The following is a 17,115-nucleotide window of genomic DNA, read 5'->3' on the forward strand; positions in this document are numbered from 1 at the left end:
AGAAAGAAAAGAGGTTACTCACATAAATATATTCACAAGACACTTACACTTCATGGGATTTTATTTAGGTCAAGGTCTTAGTACACAGCAACAATTCCAAATACAATTTCAAAATTAAAAAGTGAATGCTCCCCCACTCATGGGGGTGGTTTAATGGCACACACAAGAAACATTACTGGCAACAGACTGCTCCCTCAGGTTTTCTTGCATGGTTTCTGCTTACACCACCAACCCTCACTCCTGGGAGCTAAAAAGTACAACTGGCCAGATGACAAATTGTTTACGTTCTCTTTGTAAACCACTTTGTTGTTAAGGAGAAAGATTCATGGACACAAAATACGATAAAAACTGCTTTATCATAGAATTCTGAAGTTGCAAAAGATGTTTTTATTTTAATGTGAAAATAAGCTTTTTGGTTTTTTACTTTTGGGGGGGTTGTTTTGTTTTTGTAAAAAAACAAAACAAAAACCTCAAGATACTTAGCAAGGATTATTATACACAAGCTAGGCCCTGTCATTTCATTTGTCAGTTTTTTAAAAAGAACTGTGCGACTCTCAATGAGAAACAGGAACAAAGAGCAGCATAAAAGAAACTTAAGGTAATGAGTGCGACAATAAGGTAATGAGATGCCCCTGTGTAACAAAAGAAATGCTTTATAAGGCTCACAAATAAGGCTGTTCGCTGTGCTCCTGCCAGTGCTGAAATGATGTTTCTGTTACATACACCTAATGCAAAAGAACATTCGTATTGTGTGTAGTTTTGGAAGGGTTAAAATGAAGATTTTCCTAATTAAGGTTGCACTTAGTATACTCCTTTAAACAAATTTGAATACTCGGGTGGTATTTATTGAAACATAGCATATCTTTTCAAGTATCTTCCTGAGGACATCAAGTATTAACAAATTTTAAAGAAACATACGGCACATTTAATTAAGACAGTTGTAGAAAGAGTACCAAGTGGCACTGAGTCATAAACTTGACCATTATTTATTAGCTGTTATCTGAAATTAAACATCTAACCTCATCAGTAAAGTGAGATTGAACTAAAATCTCATCTAGCACTAAAGTTCTATGACTCTAAGTAAATCACGTGAGGGAAATCGTCACCTTGACATCACTCGAGAGTTCCTGGCCAAAGTAGCTGGGAAGTAATTCAGATCCCCATTCTTTCAAAGACCTGTCATTTCCTCCATCAAATGCTTTTCAACTGGAAAGGTGGCCTTGCTCTCCACTGAGTAGAAATGATAAGAAAAATGAAAGAGTTCCTAATGCAGAAGGGTCACCTACTAAAAGAAAATGAACACAAAAGGATAAAAGCAAACTACCATTACTTTGATGCCTCCTGGAAAACTCAGGTAAATCATCTTTAATCAACCTAAGACTGCCAAGGAGCAGCTACTTTACAGAAATCACTGAGGAGCAAAATTTTAGTTGGGTAATAAACAGAAGCAGGAGGGGGAACGCAGAGAGAAAACATCTCACCCAGTGAGTTCTAGGAACACTGCAAAAGTAGCAGACTGCTGCCAGCCCTAAGGGGCCCCTGAGGGAGATAGAAAGCCAATAGCCAAAAGGTGGAAAATATTGAGCCAGAAAATATTCGTATTTCCAACACAGTGGGCTGGATCTCTCAGGTCTAGATTTTGACAAATCGACACTTTCAGGTTTACTGCCTTGGCCATAAGGTCAATGACAACAAATGTATTTTCATTCATACCATCATGGCCTTTCTAACAGTAATACAAAAAAAAAGGAACAACTCTTGAGTCACTCCTTTTTACATTTTATTTTTTTAAAGGAAATAGGGAGTGAACAGCAAGTCAAAAAGACACTTCAGAAGGGAAAAAAATCCCTCTCCAATTAGATTCTCTTCATCCTGATAATATAGTTGCTTGGTGGTCAGCACATTTTAAACTTAGATGACCTTCGCCACAATATTATGTAGCATGTAAGATTTCTACATTCATTTGGAATTCCTACTGCCCACCGTTTCATCTGGTTTATAAAAAGATAAAGGGGGAAACTTACGCTAAAACAAGAAATACTACCCTCACAGACTATTAGTAGCATGCAATCTATGAAATATTACATACATTAAAAGTCCCCAATTACTGTAGGCCTGGCCCATCATTACATAGTATCCTTCCAAGACTATATAGAATTCAAAACTGTACAAATATGTAAAGTATGTGGAAAATCCAACATGTATCTTAAAAACAAAAAGTTCACACATTAGTACTAAATAATATAGAAAAAAATCGGCTGACCCATGGATCCCCCGCTGCAGGTTTCCAGGACGAAGCACTTCCGCAGTGTCTTCTGCACTCCCCAGTCCAACGGGCCCAACAGGCAGCCGCCGCCACCGCCGCCTGCTGCACCGTCGTCTGCTGTCGGTGTGAGCTGCGGAACTATTTGCTGGATTCCAAAATCCCTCTGCCTTGTTAAATCCAGTAAGCTTTCTCAGCAAAAGGTATTTAAATAAATAATTGCAACATCTAATTTTAAAAATTTTCCTAGTTAACTCCAACAATAAGAGTTTAATCTATACACGCATAGGCTAGGTTGGGTCCATATGAAGCTGAAAGTTCAGAGGACACTCAGGGCCTTTACTTTAAAGAAGAACAGAATAATGGATGTTGAGGTGACACAAAAGCACAGAGGCAAAGGTAAAGGCAAAATCACTGATGTGTGTGTGTGTGTGTGTGTGTGTGTGTGTGTGTGTGTTGGGTTGGGGAGGGGAGGGCGGACTGCAACTTCACAACAAAGTCTCGATAAGGGAACTCTGTACCTGGGTTTCAGTTAAATAAATGGTGATGAAGTTTTGTGCTCAGATTCACAAGCGGAATATTAACTTCTGCCTTCACCATCTGAATTCCCTCACACACTACTGCACACATTCATTTTTCGTCAAGTTCCTCTACCTGCACTATCTCACCTTCAAGGCCTGCATGTGAATTACAGTTGATCCTTGAACAACATAGGAATTAGGGGCACTGAGACCTGTGCAACTGAAAATCCACCTGTAACTGGACCTCCAAACTCAACTACAGTCAGTCCTCTGTATCCATGGGGGATTGGTCCAGACCCATTACCCCCACCCCATCCCCACATACACCAAAATCCCTGGATGCTCCAGTCCCTTATACAAAATGGCATAAAACAATGCACACAATTGGTCCTCCACATCTTTGGGTTCCCAACCGCAGATTGAAAATACTGTTTTTAATTGTAACTGGTTGAATCTGCAGATGCAAAACCCAGAGGTATGGAGGGACTGTATATTGATTGATTTCAAAATCCACGTGTTAGTGGACCTGTGCAGTTCAAACCCCTGTTGTTCAAGGGTCAACTATATAGGCAGCTATTGCCTTTCCCCTTTGACCCAGCACAGGGAAGTCACCTGACAGAGCTCTCTCCAGGCTAAGTCGCTGGGACAGTGCTGGGCCTGACCATGAGCTAGTTCATCACCAGGTGTTCACCTGCTGAGCAGCAAAGCCCTCCTGGATTCTTTTCAGTATTTCTTACACTGATTACAGAAATGATTAAAGCCATCAACCTACCAGCTGCACTGAACTTGAAGCTATAATGGGGCAGATTAAAAAATACTGTTTCTTTCAAAGTTCTATCAGTTTTTAATCTATGTAACTGGATAAGTATTTGGCCTTATCCCACTATTCTTAGTCTGAGAAACCAGGTTCAAATTCTTACTAAGGGAAGCTACTTCAAAAGCCAACCACAAAATCAGGCGAGTATTTACCTTTTCTAGAGTTAAGTGAGTAAACAACTCAGCAGCAGCTAACACTGGCCATTAATAACATTCCAAGATTACAGTAGCAAGCCTTTCATACCCAGTGACTATCAAGAAACGAAAATAACTTTTCCCAAAAAGAATGTTTTTCTAAATAGTGAAAGTAAAGAGATAGTTGGTCTGACTTTCAAAATGCTACTTCTCAAACCAGCACCTGAGGCAAGGATTTAGGATGCCTATTGGGCAGCACATTTTTACAGTTCAACCTCTTCCAGAACGTTAAGAACCTTCATGTCTAGCTTCGCACGCCCACCTCAGCACATGAACCAGGCTTCCGAGTGTCACTCATTTGCGTGCACTGGCCATTAGCGGCAATGCAGTCTCATGCAACAGCAGCACATTAAATTCAAACTGGCAATTCAACCACCCTCAGAATGTTTGGAGACTCAGCTCATCATAATCTACAAACTGAGAAACACGAAGGGATGCAAATCAGTTCAGCATTAACTCTGGTGCACCTGAGTGCCGAGAGAATGCAGGATTTACAGTGTTAAAGAGGAAATGAGCCATCTGAAACAACTAAAAATGGTTAAGTATGGTATTCAAATACTGGTTCCCTCCTCATACAAGTGGAAGAAAGTGCAGGGGATGCAGTAGCCACAGGGCTGGCTAACCCTTTTAGCACAGGCACTGAAGAACATCCAATGCAATGCTGGATTCTGCAGGAGGAGAAATCCCACAGGTGTACAGTATTCCTGAGAAAGATCCCAGATTTTTGTTCTGAATCAGTCTTAACCTGATTTGTTTTACATAGTTTTGCTGTTATACCTCCCACATATTCAGAAATGGTCACTTTATTTCAATCCAGACAGCTCAGCATAGTACAAATGATGACAGAAAAATCCATTTGTTCACACTCAGCTTGCTTTTTTGTTTTAATACTGGGGGATAAACGGAGTAAAAAAAAAAACATAAGTAGTTTTTATCATTTGTATCCTTCATTCGCTTCACTGGAGGGGAATCCCAGGGCCTTGTGATAATCTGGGAAGTCCTGACTATTTCTGTGAGGGAAACAGCCCTGCTGAGCTTTATTCGGAATAATGCATGATAGACTCGACATAGTTCCCGGGAAAGAGCCCAGTCACTCCATTCATAACTCCCTCATACCAACCATCGTCGTTCTTCTTGATGACATAAATAATGGCTCCTTCCTGAAAAGACAGCTCATCTTCCTTGTCTTTTGTATAATCATAAATGGCCACAACTAGAGGGGAAAAAAAATAGGATGTGAAAAGAGTAACATTCCTACAAAGACAGAACCAAAGGAATATCCATCCTTTCCGAAATTCTGTAGCAATTCAAATACAGTGACTTTCTAAGCACAGACTAAAAAAACTTTTTTCCTAGTACCCAGTCTTGCACAATGGGACTCCATCTTCTTGGGGAGGTCAGGTTCCAAACCGTGTAAATGGCAAAGAAAAATTACAGTCAAATTACCCTTCAACAGCCTGTGGGAAAACACCTCATTGAAGAGAGACACAATCCCAGAACTGGGAAAGACAACTGTTCAGCTGAGCTTGTGTTGAAGCGCTGCACTGTGTAAAAACACGTATCTGTAAGCATTAGAATTACACTAGTGTGCTGAGATGCACCATGAGAAGCAAGTGAGAGAGTGAGATGGACCAAAGGAACAGCGAGCAGATTTACGTCTCCTCGCTTTCTGGAGCCCATGTCCAGTCACTGAGTAGGGTCATGGTTGAATTCCCACAGGGTTTATTTACTTTTTAGAGAGAGGGGAAGGGAAACGCTGCCCCCACCTGGGGACTCAGCCTATAACCCAGGTATGTGCCTTGACCAGGAGTCAAACTGGTGACCCTCTGGTTCGCAGGGCAGCACTCAACCCCCTGAGCCACACCAGTCAGGGCTGAATTCCCACAAGTTTTATGTGCAAATGATGGGAGTCCACTAAACATAGTCTTTCAAAACACATGCTGTATTATGCTACCAATTTAACATATCCCCATAATAAACCAAAAGTGTTATGAAAACCAAGATGCCCATAAGGTCTCCTGAGATTTTCACTGCTTAAATAATTTGGTAACTGGGGCCTTTCAGAGATATCTGGGACAATCTCTGGTTCCTAGGGATTACATCTACCTTAACAGTTTAGTTAACTTGGCATAGCCTATAGCTTGCTCAAATCCTCTTGAAGATTTACATTTCTTCACAAAAAGATCTTATGTATTTTTTATCACTTCGGATTTCACTCCAAAACAATCTCCAACTATCCATCATTCTGAGAAGCATATACTGACTCTTAATTTCTCATGCAACTTTAATTCTCCTATCAACAAGTAAGAAACAAATTACAGTAGGAATTTTTAATGTAGTGCAACTTGCCCCGGTTAGCATCTGTTCCTGGTCTGCTTTAGTAAAACTAAATGGCTTTCTTAAACTCTGAATATTTGCTGCTATAGCGGCCTGTACATACTTCAGAGAAGCCTAGGAAGAGTTTAGTGTGTATTTCTCAAAATACAACCAAACCCCTATACATAAATACATAATTCGATGACAAACAAGTTCAACAATAAATGTAAAACAAGATATTTACTATTTCTATTCAACCTAATATTTTTTAGCATCTTTCTTAGTTAAGAACATTCTTGATGCTTACAGAAACGCAAACCCATTGAAAAGCAATTCACAAGAGAAAAACCCTGAGTACTGTTATTCCACCCCCAAGAGCTCTCCAATCCAGTGCTTCTCCGTCGTCATCATCGTCATCATCAGGATCCCTTCCCAGGCCAGAGCAGCAGTCTTTCAGCTGGAATATAGACACCACTGGGGGGACCTGAGGATTTCCCACGTAGTATGAGTGACAGATGAGTTGGAGGAGACTCCTTCTACAGTCTCAAATTTTATAAATACTGCTTCCAAAAACTGATGTGTTTGAGATGATAGCTTCAGTCAGGCATCGGTCATAAACGTTCTCATTTCCTGTTTATCAGTCTCCTACTTAACAAAAGTACACTGGAGCACTGTCTTAAATACAAACCACCTCTGGGTGCCAAAGAAACAATTCAAAATATTGGTGTGGTATTTTACAAGTTAAGTGGCTCCACTCCGTTGCTTTTAACAAAAATTAAGGCTTTAGTGGAGATATCATAAAACGTTTTTAAAGACAGAACATTATTTGACTTTTGGCAAACAACTCTGAAGGAGCCGAGAGCACTGGGTGACGGTGCCCTGTGACAAGCACTCCCAGCCGCATCTGCTTACTCCCGTGAACAAGGTTTGCGGCCCCACGGCCTCAGTGGGGGCCCACCTCTTCCTTAGAAAGGTGTCCAACCTGGTCTTCCCAACTCCTATTGTCCTTCTTAATGTACTCCACACTATTATCAGGTAGCTTTTAAAAAGTTACAATGCATGTACATGGAAACTTATCATTGACCTGCTTTAAAATCTGCCATTTCCTCCTACCATCAGATTTTTTAAAAAGGAAAAAGACCCAAACATCTCAGCATGGTATTTCAAGGCTGTCCATCACTGATTACAACTTCCAACATTCACGCCCCAGCCACTCTCCCTCCAGGAATCCCCCTCCTTGCAGATGGCACCCCTCCCCAGGCCCCAAGAGACCCCTTCACTCAGAGGACCACCCCCTACCACACCGGGATGGCCCTTCCCAGCTCTCTTCTCTGCCTGAGAAATCCCACACAGCATTCAGGGGACGTCACAAATGCCACGTCCTCTGCAACGCTTTCTGGAATCCCTAGACAGAATTAATGCAACTATTCATTTTTTTGACAATTATTAGTGGAGCATCCATGCTGATCTTTAGAGATCAAGACAGGCTGCTGTCATCTTGTGAGGACAGAAATGTTGTCTGATAAACTACCATACATTGTTGATATTTCTACCAGGAAGTTACATCACAAGCTGAAAGAACACAGGAACAGGTGGCTTGACAGAACTGAATGCTAGTAAACCGCAGAGCCGAGACTCCGTCACCCCCACGTCGGCCAGAGCTCCAGCTTCGGGCGATGGCTAATAATTCGGGCTCTGGGGTTACACCACCTAATTCAAATCCCAGCTCTACCAGTTATTAGTTCGCAAAACATAATTTCTTTTTACTCAACGGTATAGTGGAAACTAGAATAGTGCCAACACTTCAAAGCACTGTTCTATTAAATGAGACAATATACAGACAATACACAGTAGAGGGTAAACAGTCCGTATAAATGTTAGCTTCTTTTATTATTATTTGTACCTATTACAACATACTGCCTATTCTGTAACACTAACATACTCTGTTACATTCTGTAACTAATTATTTTGAACCTGCTTTCCTAGTTTGCAAGATGGGAAAACTGTCTTACATATGTGGTAAGTCTTATATTGTAATAAGTCTTACATTATATTATGCCAGGCACAAAATAAATACATGAAAATATGTTTTCTACCCAAGTTAAATCAATATACATTATCTCCTCTTGACTAGAATGGGCAGTAGTCAATGGTTAAGATGAACCTTCTCTTTTGGTAGTTTTCAATCTTGGAACTATCTGAGGAACTTTTACAAATTCTGACACAATCCCCCATCCAGATTCTGATTTAACAGGTCTGGAGGTGCAGACATAAACACTCTCTAGGTAACTCTGATATGCAGGCAGGATTAAGAACCAAGTCCTAAGGTCTGCCCTGGCCAGTGTAGCTCAGTGGATTGAGTGCCGGCCTGTGAACCAAAGGGTCACCAGTTCAGTTCCCAGTCAGGGCACATGCCTGGGTTGTGGGCCAGGTCCCCAGCTGGGGACATGCAAGAGGCAATAGATTGATGTATCTCTTGCACATCCATGTTTCTCTCCCTCTCTTTCTCCCTCCCCTCCCCCCCTCTAAAAATAAGTAAATATTCTTTTTTAAGAAAGAACCAAGTCCTAAGGTCTAAGATAGCAAAATGAGTCATTAGGCAACAGCCTTAACATTTACACACACGCAAACAAAAACACAATCACAAGCTGAACACAGTTGGTTATGTTTCTGTTTTGCCAGATAGATTAAGGAAGAGCTCATTTGGTTTTCATGTTTTGAAAGACCTGAACTTCAAGGAAATAAACTACACCTTGAAAAACATCTTAGGGAACACTTTAGGCATATTCTTTATTTTTTTTTTTTTAGAGTGGGAAGGGGGGCAAAGAGAGAGAGAGGGAGGGAGAGAGACATCAATGTGAGGTTGCTAGGGGTTATGGCCTGCAACCCAGGCATGTGCCCTGACTGGGAATCGAACCTGTGATGCCTGGTTCGCAGCCCAGGCTCCATCCACGGAGCTAAGCCAGCCAGGGCTAGGCATATTCTTTTAAACTTTAAAGTTACCTGGACTAAAAACAAACTTATTTTCCTCTTACAAATCTCTCCATATTTTTATAACACGTTCACTGAAGAATCAATTTTTAGAAAGCAAAACTTACTGTGCTTTTCACTTAAGTAATAACTGGGCTAATTTTGCACAGCTGAAAACTGTTAGCACTTTGTCTAGGACAGCATTAAAATCAGCTAAGTAGTTTGTAAAACATGGCAATGCCCAAGGCCACATCCTAGTATACTACCTTGTTGGGCTCCTCTTTCCCCTTAAATACAACTGTAGTGAGGTATAATTTAGACACAAAACACAAGCAAGTGTTGAGTTCAATGAGTTTTGACAAATATATGCACCTGTCTACATGATAAATGTATAATGACTACCAGTGATCACATACAACATGCTATCACCCCCAAATTTCCTCATGCCCCTATGTAACCTCCCTTACCCACCAGTACTGGTTCCTGAAAACCACTGATCTAGACTCACTGAGATGGAGTCATAAAGTGTGACTTTTGTGTCAGGTTCCATATTGTTGCTCATAACAGTAATTTGGTTCCTTTTCACTGCTGAATAGTATTTCACTGAATAGATGGATATCCCAGAATTAGTTTATTCCCCAGGTGAAAAAACTCATGCTGTTTCCAGGTTTTGGCTATTATGAATACAGCAGATGGGCATTCAGGTCTGCGTGAACACACGTCCTCTTTCCTCTTAAGTAAACACCGTAGGAAGGATCTGCCAAATCAGGAGGTTGGTATATGTGTAACTTCATAAGAAACTGCCAAGTGTTTTCCAACGCGGCTGAAACATGTTGCAATCTTATTAGAAATGTGTTAAGAGGAGCTACAGTTTTACCGCACTTTCTCCAACACTTGATATTATCAGTGTCTTCAATTGTAGCCATTCTAGAGGGTGTGTAGTGTAGTGGTACTGAGTTCGGTGCACAGTGTCTTTAATTTACATTTCCCTAATGACTAATGATACTGAGCATCTTTCATGTGCTTTTTTGCAATTCATGTATCTGTTTGGTAAAATGTAGGCTGAAAAGATTTTTCACCTTATAAATTATTTTTCACCTTAATGTATTACTTTGCAAATATCTGAAGAAAAGTTTAATACAATTTATCGATTTTTTTCTTTTAAGCTTCATGTTTTTTCTGTGCTCTCTACAAGATATTTTTCCCCAACCCAGAACATAAGAAATTGCATATGGATATCCAATCAGTCCATCACTATTTGTTGAAAACATTGTTATTCCTCATCGAATTACCTTGGCAACTTTATCAAACAATTTGTGTGTGTCATACTTCTGGATTCTATATCCTATTTCACTGATTTATATTCCTATCCTTACATCAGCACCACACTGTCTTGAATACTGCAGCTTCCCACTAGAACTCTGAAATCAAGCAGGTGAAATCCTCCAACATTAGACTTCTTTTCAAAATTGTTTTGACTATATAAGTCTTTTGTATTTCCATATAACTTCTAGAAACTTCTTGTCAATTTCTCTAAGATTGACTTCTGTAATTTTTATTGGGATTGCATTTAGTTTATAAATGTATTTGGGAAAAACAGATCTCTTAATAATGATTGAACAGCATAATTTCTTTCTCAATTTAAGGCCTTTATTAATTTCTCTTAATGTTTTAGTTTTCATCATGCAGTTCATTCATATATTCCATTAAAGTTATCCCTAGGAATTTCATATTTTATGTTATTATAAAAGTTTTTGTTTTAGAAGTTTCTATCTCCAACTACTTGTCATTAGTATATAAAAATGCAATTAATTTCATACATTGACCTTGTGGCTGCAATCTTGCTAGGTTCAGTTTTTAGTTCTACCAGCTTTTCATAGATTCCTTAAGATTTTCTATATGCTATCACATCTTCTACAAAAAAAGACTATTTGATACTATCCCACATATCTGTTGTTCTGTTTTTAGTTTTTGTTTTTTCTCCATGCTTCATTTGCAATTTCTACTGTTATATTGTCAAGGTTGCTGATCTTTTCTTTCCAAGTACCACTTGAGATACTATATTTTTCATCTCCAGAAATTCAATGTGGACTTTTAAATATATATATATATATATTCCAATTCTCTCTGGTGTTCATGTTTTCCTTTACCTGCTTGAAGCAATGTGGCATTTATAGCAACTACGTAACACCCCTGTCTGGTAATTCCACCATCTTAGTCATTTCTGGATCTGTTTCTATTGACTGACTTTTCTTTTACTTATGAGTTATATTTTCCTGCTTTTTTACATGCCTTGTAATTTTTGACTGGCTGCTGGACACTGTGATTCTGACTTTTTGGTGCAGTGGATTTTGTTGAACAGTGCTAAATTTGTCCTGGAGCTCAGTTAGGTTACTTGCATCAGTTGGATGCTTTCGAGCTTTGCATTTAAGCATTTGTTAGGGCAGCAGGCAAACTTTAGTCTAGGGCTAATGTGGCCCAGTACTAAACTTTGAGGCTTCCTCTCAATGCCTTGTACATTACAAGTTTTTCTGCTCTAACTGGTTTGGGAGCATGAACTCATTCCAGGCCTCTGTCATCTCCAGTAATTTTTCTGCCTATTGCTTTCTGGTTTTCTTTCTCCACTATCAGTTTATTCACACATACACACAAATCTCAGTCGAAGACTCAAGGGTACCCTTCTACAGATCTCCAGAGCTCTGTCCTCTGTCTTAGTGTAGCCACCGTCTCTCTGCGGCCTCCAGAAACTCTGACCTCTATCTCCTCTATGCAGTGAAACCCCCAGGCTCTGTTTCTCCCATTGGTTTCCACTTCCTCACACTACAGCCTGGAAACTGCATCTAGGTAGCAAGCCAGGACAATCAAAGGCTCAGAGTTTCTTCTCTCTGGGGTCATCATCTACCACTGCCTGATGTCCAATGTCTCAAAACCATTATTTTTTTGTATTTCTTTCTGGATTCCTGTTTTACCACCATCTACCACTGCCTGATGTCCAATGTCTCAAAACCATTATTTTTTTGTATTTCTTTCTGGATTCCTGTTTTAGGAAAGAGGATAAATTTGATTATTGTTGCTCTATTTTGACCAAAAGTGGCAGTCCACAATTTCTTAACCTAAGTTCCCCAGATGATTCAAAATGTGGAGTCGGTTTTGAAACATAATGAGTAGTTTTAATTTCCTTAACAGAAAGCTTCCTGGAAGACAACATACTTTTTTCCTGGGCTGATTAGCACTGATAAGATTTGGAAGCTTGTGTCACAAAAGTGCCATGTTGTGGTTAGCTAATGTATTCAGAGAAATTTTTCAATTAAAGAAACACCCAAAACAACTTTGTAGGGAAACTAAGAAACCATTATTCTTTGGAAGAAAGTTTGATATGGAGATATTTAAACTAAAACATCTAATATAAGATTCTAATATAAGATGTCACCAAAGAATGCTTTATAAACCATCGGGGTAGGAATAACTAATAATTTGGAAAAATCATCCTTTTCCGAAGGCATCCCAGAAAAACCCTCCTTTTATTTTTGTCTTACAGAAACCATTCATAAAAACCATGTTCAATAGAAAAAATACACAAACATCAATAAAAAATAAAAGTCACAGAATTTTACTAGCATGGCTTTCAAAACCATAAAACTTGCAAACCAAATAACAACAGGTACTAAAATCAAAATTTTACTTATCAGTAAAACAATAAGTGAACAAAATTCTCTTCAATACCAGTAAATTTCACCTCTATGTACAGATTCCTTCCCATCCCTCCAGATATCCCTCTGAAACTTACCCTTCTCCAAATAAGACCTTGGAGCCCACGGCGGGTCCTCTTCAGCATAAGGATCACTATACTCAACCACGGCAGCCTCCTCCTCTTCATAATCTTCTGGGGGAGGGGGTGGAGGGGGGGATTCATCAAAGACTGGTTCTTCCACAGGTGGTGGTGGTGGTGGTGTATCTGAAACTAAGAATGTACAAGCTGATACAACTACACCTAATGCACAGTTCAATATTTCCTATCTAATCTTTTATGTTCATGGACCATAAACCTGGACTTGAAAATAACAATCTCTCCAAAAAATGAGTGGGCAAGAGAATTCCCCTACCAACTATAATGTTCCCAGTCTCCAACCATGACTTTCTTTTCCCAGTGGGCTAGTATTTATGGATGCTGAATAAAGTTTAACCAAAACAATTATTAACTGAGACTCTGAAACCTGTTTAGGCTAATACATAATCCTCTTCAAACTATAATCCTCAGAGATCAATATAGTTTGGTTTTAGATGGTATCCAACAATGAGTGGTTATCGAAATATTAATAATTTGTATATTTATATTTATAGTTGATGTATAAAAAGTTAGAATGAGTCCAGTGAATGGCCAAATTTTAAAATCTACCTCCTCTTAATGAATTTTTAAAATTAGCATATTACCAAATTAACAGGGCAGAAATCACAAACAAATCTGGATACTCCATTTTGTTTTTTTTTTTTTTTATATACAGAATTTCAACTAATTCAGACTATTTTATGATGCAGAATTTCTCTAAGGTAAATATACAAGGATTATTTAAAATATTTAAAATGTCTTTTTAATGAGATCTGCTTCCACAGCTCAAGTATCAACAAAGTTAATGTCTAAAATATTATCTACAAACTCAGGAACTCAAAGCTTTTTAAATGCTTGGTATATACTTGAGCACAGTTCAACAAAATAAACTGAATAAAGAAAGATGAACCCTAAGTGGGTAGCTCAGTTGGTTGGAGCATCATCCTGAGTTGCTAAGAATGAGGGTTCAATCCCTGGTCAGGGCACATACAAGAATCAACCAATGAATGCATAAATAAGTAGAACAACTAAATGGCTGTTTCTCTCTCCACCCCACTTCTCTCTCTGGAAAACCAATAAATTTATTTTTAAGAATTAAAAATGCTGTATTTATCAGTTGTCCAATTTTAATGGGCAGCACAAATTCTTTTTTTTAAGAATTTACTTATTTATTTACTTATTTACTTATTTATTTATTTATTTATTTTTTTAAGAGAGATGGTGAGGGAGGTAGAAAGAAAGGAAGAGAAACATCGATGAGCGAGAGATACATCACTGGTTGCCTCTCGTATGCTCCCAAATAGGGACCCAGCCTGCAACCCAGGCATGTGCCCTGATCAGGAATCAAACCTGTGATATTTTGGTTCACAGGCCAGCGCTCAGTCCACAAATTCCTATTTATCAGATACCAGTATTGTTTCCATGAAATTCTCTAAGCCATTTGTTTATTTTTCCATTTTTTTATCTAACCCCACTGATGGAATAGAACAGATTTCAGAAGACTGCTTTGTCTGGTGAGGACCAGCCACACCAGCTGCGCGCTCCCCCCATCCCAGCACTCTTCCCGGCGGCCATGCCACTCTGCACTCAGCAATGCGTCTGCTTGATCGAAACTTTACCCATCAACAAACAGTTCTTGGAGTCCTGATGCGTTTTTAATAAACAAAATGTATGCGACTTTGGCATATACTTTATGACAAATTACATATGGTTGGAGTAAGCATCAACAATATATCCTATTTACATTTATAAGGTAAGGAGATTGCCTTTAAACAATTCCACAAAAATACATCCAAAGGAACTCTGTCTTTCAAAACAATCACCTTGACAAATTATGTAATAAAATTATTCAAAGATGCTGCCACTGCTCATTCTTATATTTTCTAATAGCTGCCTGAGAGCCAGTTTAATAAGACTAACAAAAGGCTACCATTTTTTACTTAAAATATTCCAATTATTCAGCTAGCACTTTAGAATACATTATTTCATTTAATCTTTACCGTAGGAAGTGGTGTTTTTAATCTTCATTTTTATGGATATGGAAGCTGGCTTCCCAAGATTAAAGCAGCCTACAGTAAGTGGAAGACCAGAAACTGGAAAACCAATGTTCATTATCTACTCTACCTTTAAAGTAATGTTTCATCCTTTAAAGTAATGTTTCATTATTATTCACTCAATAAACATCGACTGAAAGCCTACCCTGGCTAGGCACTATGCTCAGCACTGGGAATGGGCAGTGGGCAAAATCCTGGAGACGTGGACAACCAAACTTTCCCTTTGATTAAGTGCAGTAGGTGCTTTAAGCCATTAAGGAAAATACAGAAGTAGACCAAACCTCTTACATGGGCTTCTGAAACCTGAAAGATGAGTAGAAATTAATGGCCAGGGGGTGGGATGGAGTGGAGGTGGATAGTCCATATCAGATGTAAAGAAAAAAACAAAGGCAAAGCAAGAAAGCAGGACTCCTTCAAAGAGCTAACTGAAATTCAGCAGAAAGAGGCATGAGGAGCTGAAAAGGACTAAGCAGGAAGGGCCTTGCAACAGTCTGAACTCAATCCCAGGAGCAATGGGGAGCCAGAGGAGGGTTTTAAGAAGACTTATAGGACCATAGCTACACTACTTAGCACAGTATAATTGGTTCCAAATAATTCCAGACTTCTTCAGAACATCAATCTTAGTGCAGAGTGATTATCTGCTACCACAGGTACCTTCAAAATAATGTATTTGAAAGCTATGAAGATAATCCCATGTTATATCTTTCCAAGGTGAATGTTTTGAATAGGACAACATTCATTTGAATGTATTAAGTCCTACTATGTCTTTAAAATTAGCCACAGCACACCTCATACAGTTTCTTATTTTATACATTTTGTAGGTGAGAAATGTTTATGACTATGGAAAGAAATGAGAAAATATAACCCAAAAGGCAATCAAACTGTGGTAAACATTAGAGTTGCTCATGGGGTACCCTCCAATATAGACTGAAGTGACACAGAAATGAGCAAATAGAGATACAAAGGCCCCTGAAAGAGGGACTGAGCCCTCAGTCCAGTAAGACTGGATTATAATCAGTTAATATACATGAAAGAAATGTGTCAATAAAAAGAGGGCATATAGTCAGCTAGGGAAGCACAAAAAAGGAGGGACTAAAAGTTTCTGCTATGTGTCGGATGCTTTCCTAAGTGCTGGGGAAACAGCCTGTGAACAAAACAGGCAAAAATCCCTGCCTTCCCAGAGCTTACTTTCTCATATTGGCAATGCCCATCTCCGAAGGAGCTCGAGTCCTAAGCAACAGAGTGCAAACATCTGTATCCCGTTGGTGAGGCCATCTTTATTATGTGTACACTGGGCTACTTCAGCCTGGTAACATTAAACCTTTCATCAAAGTAATTCCCTTGCTCAGATTCCATGCCCATCAAGCAACTTTATGATGATGATACAGTTCCTCGTGTAGACTGCTCACAAGAGAATTCATCTACAGTAGAGACTGCTCACTGGTCTCTGTGACAGCCATTCGTCAGTGAATGTTGATACAGGCCTGCTGCTATGCAGACATCAGTCTCCTGAGCTTCTTTAATACGTCTGTAGGAGAAGACTCAATTTGTCAATAAAATTAGTCATGTGATCCTGCACGGCTCAACACCAGACCACAGGTCAACTTGAATTCATTGCCAACCTATGAGGCCTCTTGGGAAACAGAGTGGCAATTTGGTGCCCTGCGGCCTACCCTGACATTTTTATACCTGGAATCACAGGACCAGAGGAAGATTCTCAGCCCAGCCACAAAATTCCAGCGACAGGAAACTGGACTATACTTGTCTGAGCATCCCAGAGATGGGACAGCTGGTGACTAAAGTATCCTCAGATGTGATCTTTTTTTTCTTACATGTGCCTCATGTTATTTTGTCTCTTCTTCACTACCAGATTTTAAGTTATCTGAAAGTAGACAATTTCATCTTTAGTATCTTATCCCTACCAGCTGTTCATACACAGACTTGTTCATAATGTTCAATGCTTGAAGTATCAGTGAAAGAACAACTATTTAGCCAATCACCTCTAATGACATTTTACACCTACAATCTGATCTACAGCATAAAGAAGACATAAACTTACTATTTTCTTGGACTCTGGCCACAAATCCCATTAAAGGTAACTGAGGAGTTACCTGTAGGATGGAGGGAGGAGGAGGAGCAAGAGATACTGTAAAA

The 17,115-nt window shown here is 39.2% G+C and overlaps 1 protein-coding gene across 50 annotated transcripts in view; it reads right to left on the reverse strand.

The window, feature by feature from the left end:
- Nucleotides 1-43: 43 nt before the first annotated feature.
- The window catches only part of ABI2 (abl interactor 2), a 90,251-nt gene continuing 73,179 nt past the window's right edge, over nt 44-17,115 (reverse strand). For 22 of the 50 annotated variants that reach the window (XM_036023014.1, XM_036023005.1, XM_036023003.1 and 19 more), the window contains 3 exons: nt 17,021-17,107; nt 12,869-13,042; nt 4,691-5,008 (listed from right to left, as the gene is read on the reverse strand). In XM_036023014.1, the coding sequence (XP_035878907.1) occupies nt 4,833-5,008; nt 12,869-13,042; nt 17,021-17,107 (437 nt within the window). In that variant the 3' untranslated portion in view covers nt 4,691-4,832. Of the gene's footprint in view, nt 5,009-12,868; nt 13,043-17,020; nt 17,108-17,115 lie in introns of all 50 variants that reach the window. The other 28 variants (XM_036023020.1, XM_036023021.1, XM_036023009.1 and 25 more) reach the window with 7 other exon arrangements.

This window comes from Phyllostomus discolor, chromosome 4 (genome assembly GCF_004126475.2).
Source record: "Phyllostomus discolor isolate MPI-MPIP mPhyDis1 chromosome 4, mPhyDis1.pri.v3, whole genome shotgun sequence".
Classification (NCBI taxonomy): domain Eukaryota; kingdom Metazoa; phylum Chordata; class Mammalia; order Chiroptera; family Phyllostomidae; genus Phyllostomus; species Phyllostomus discolor.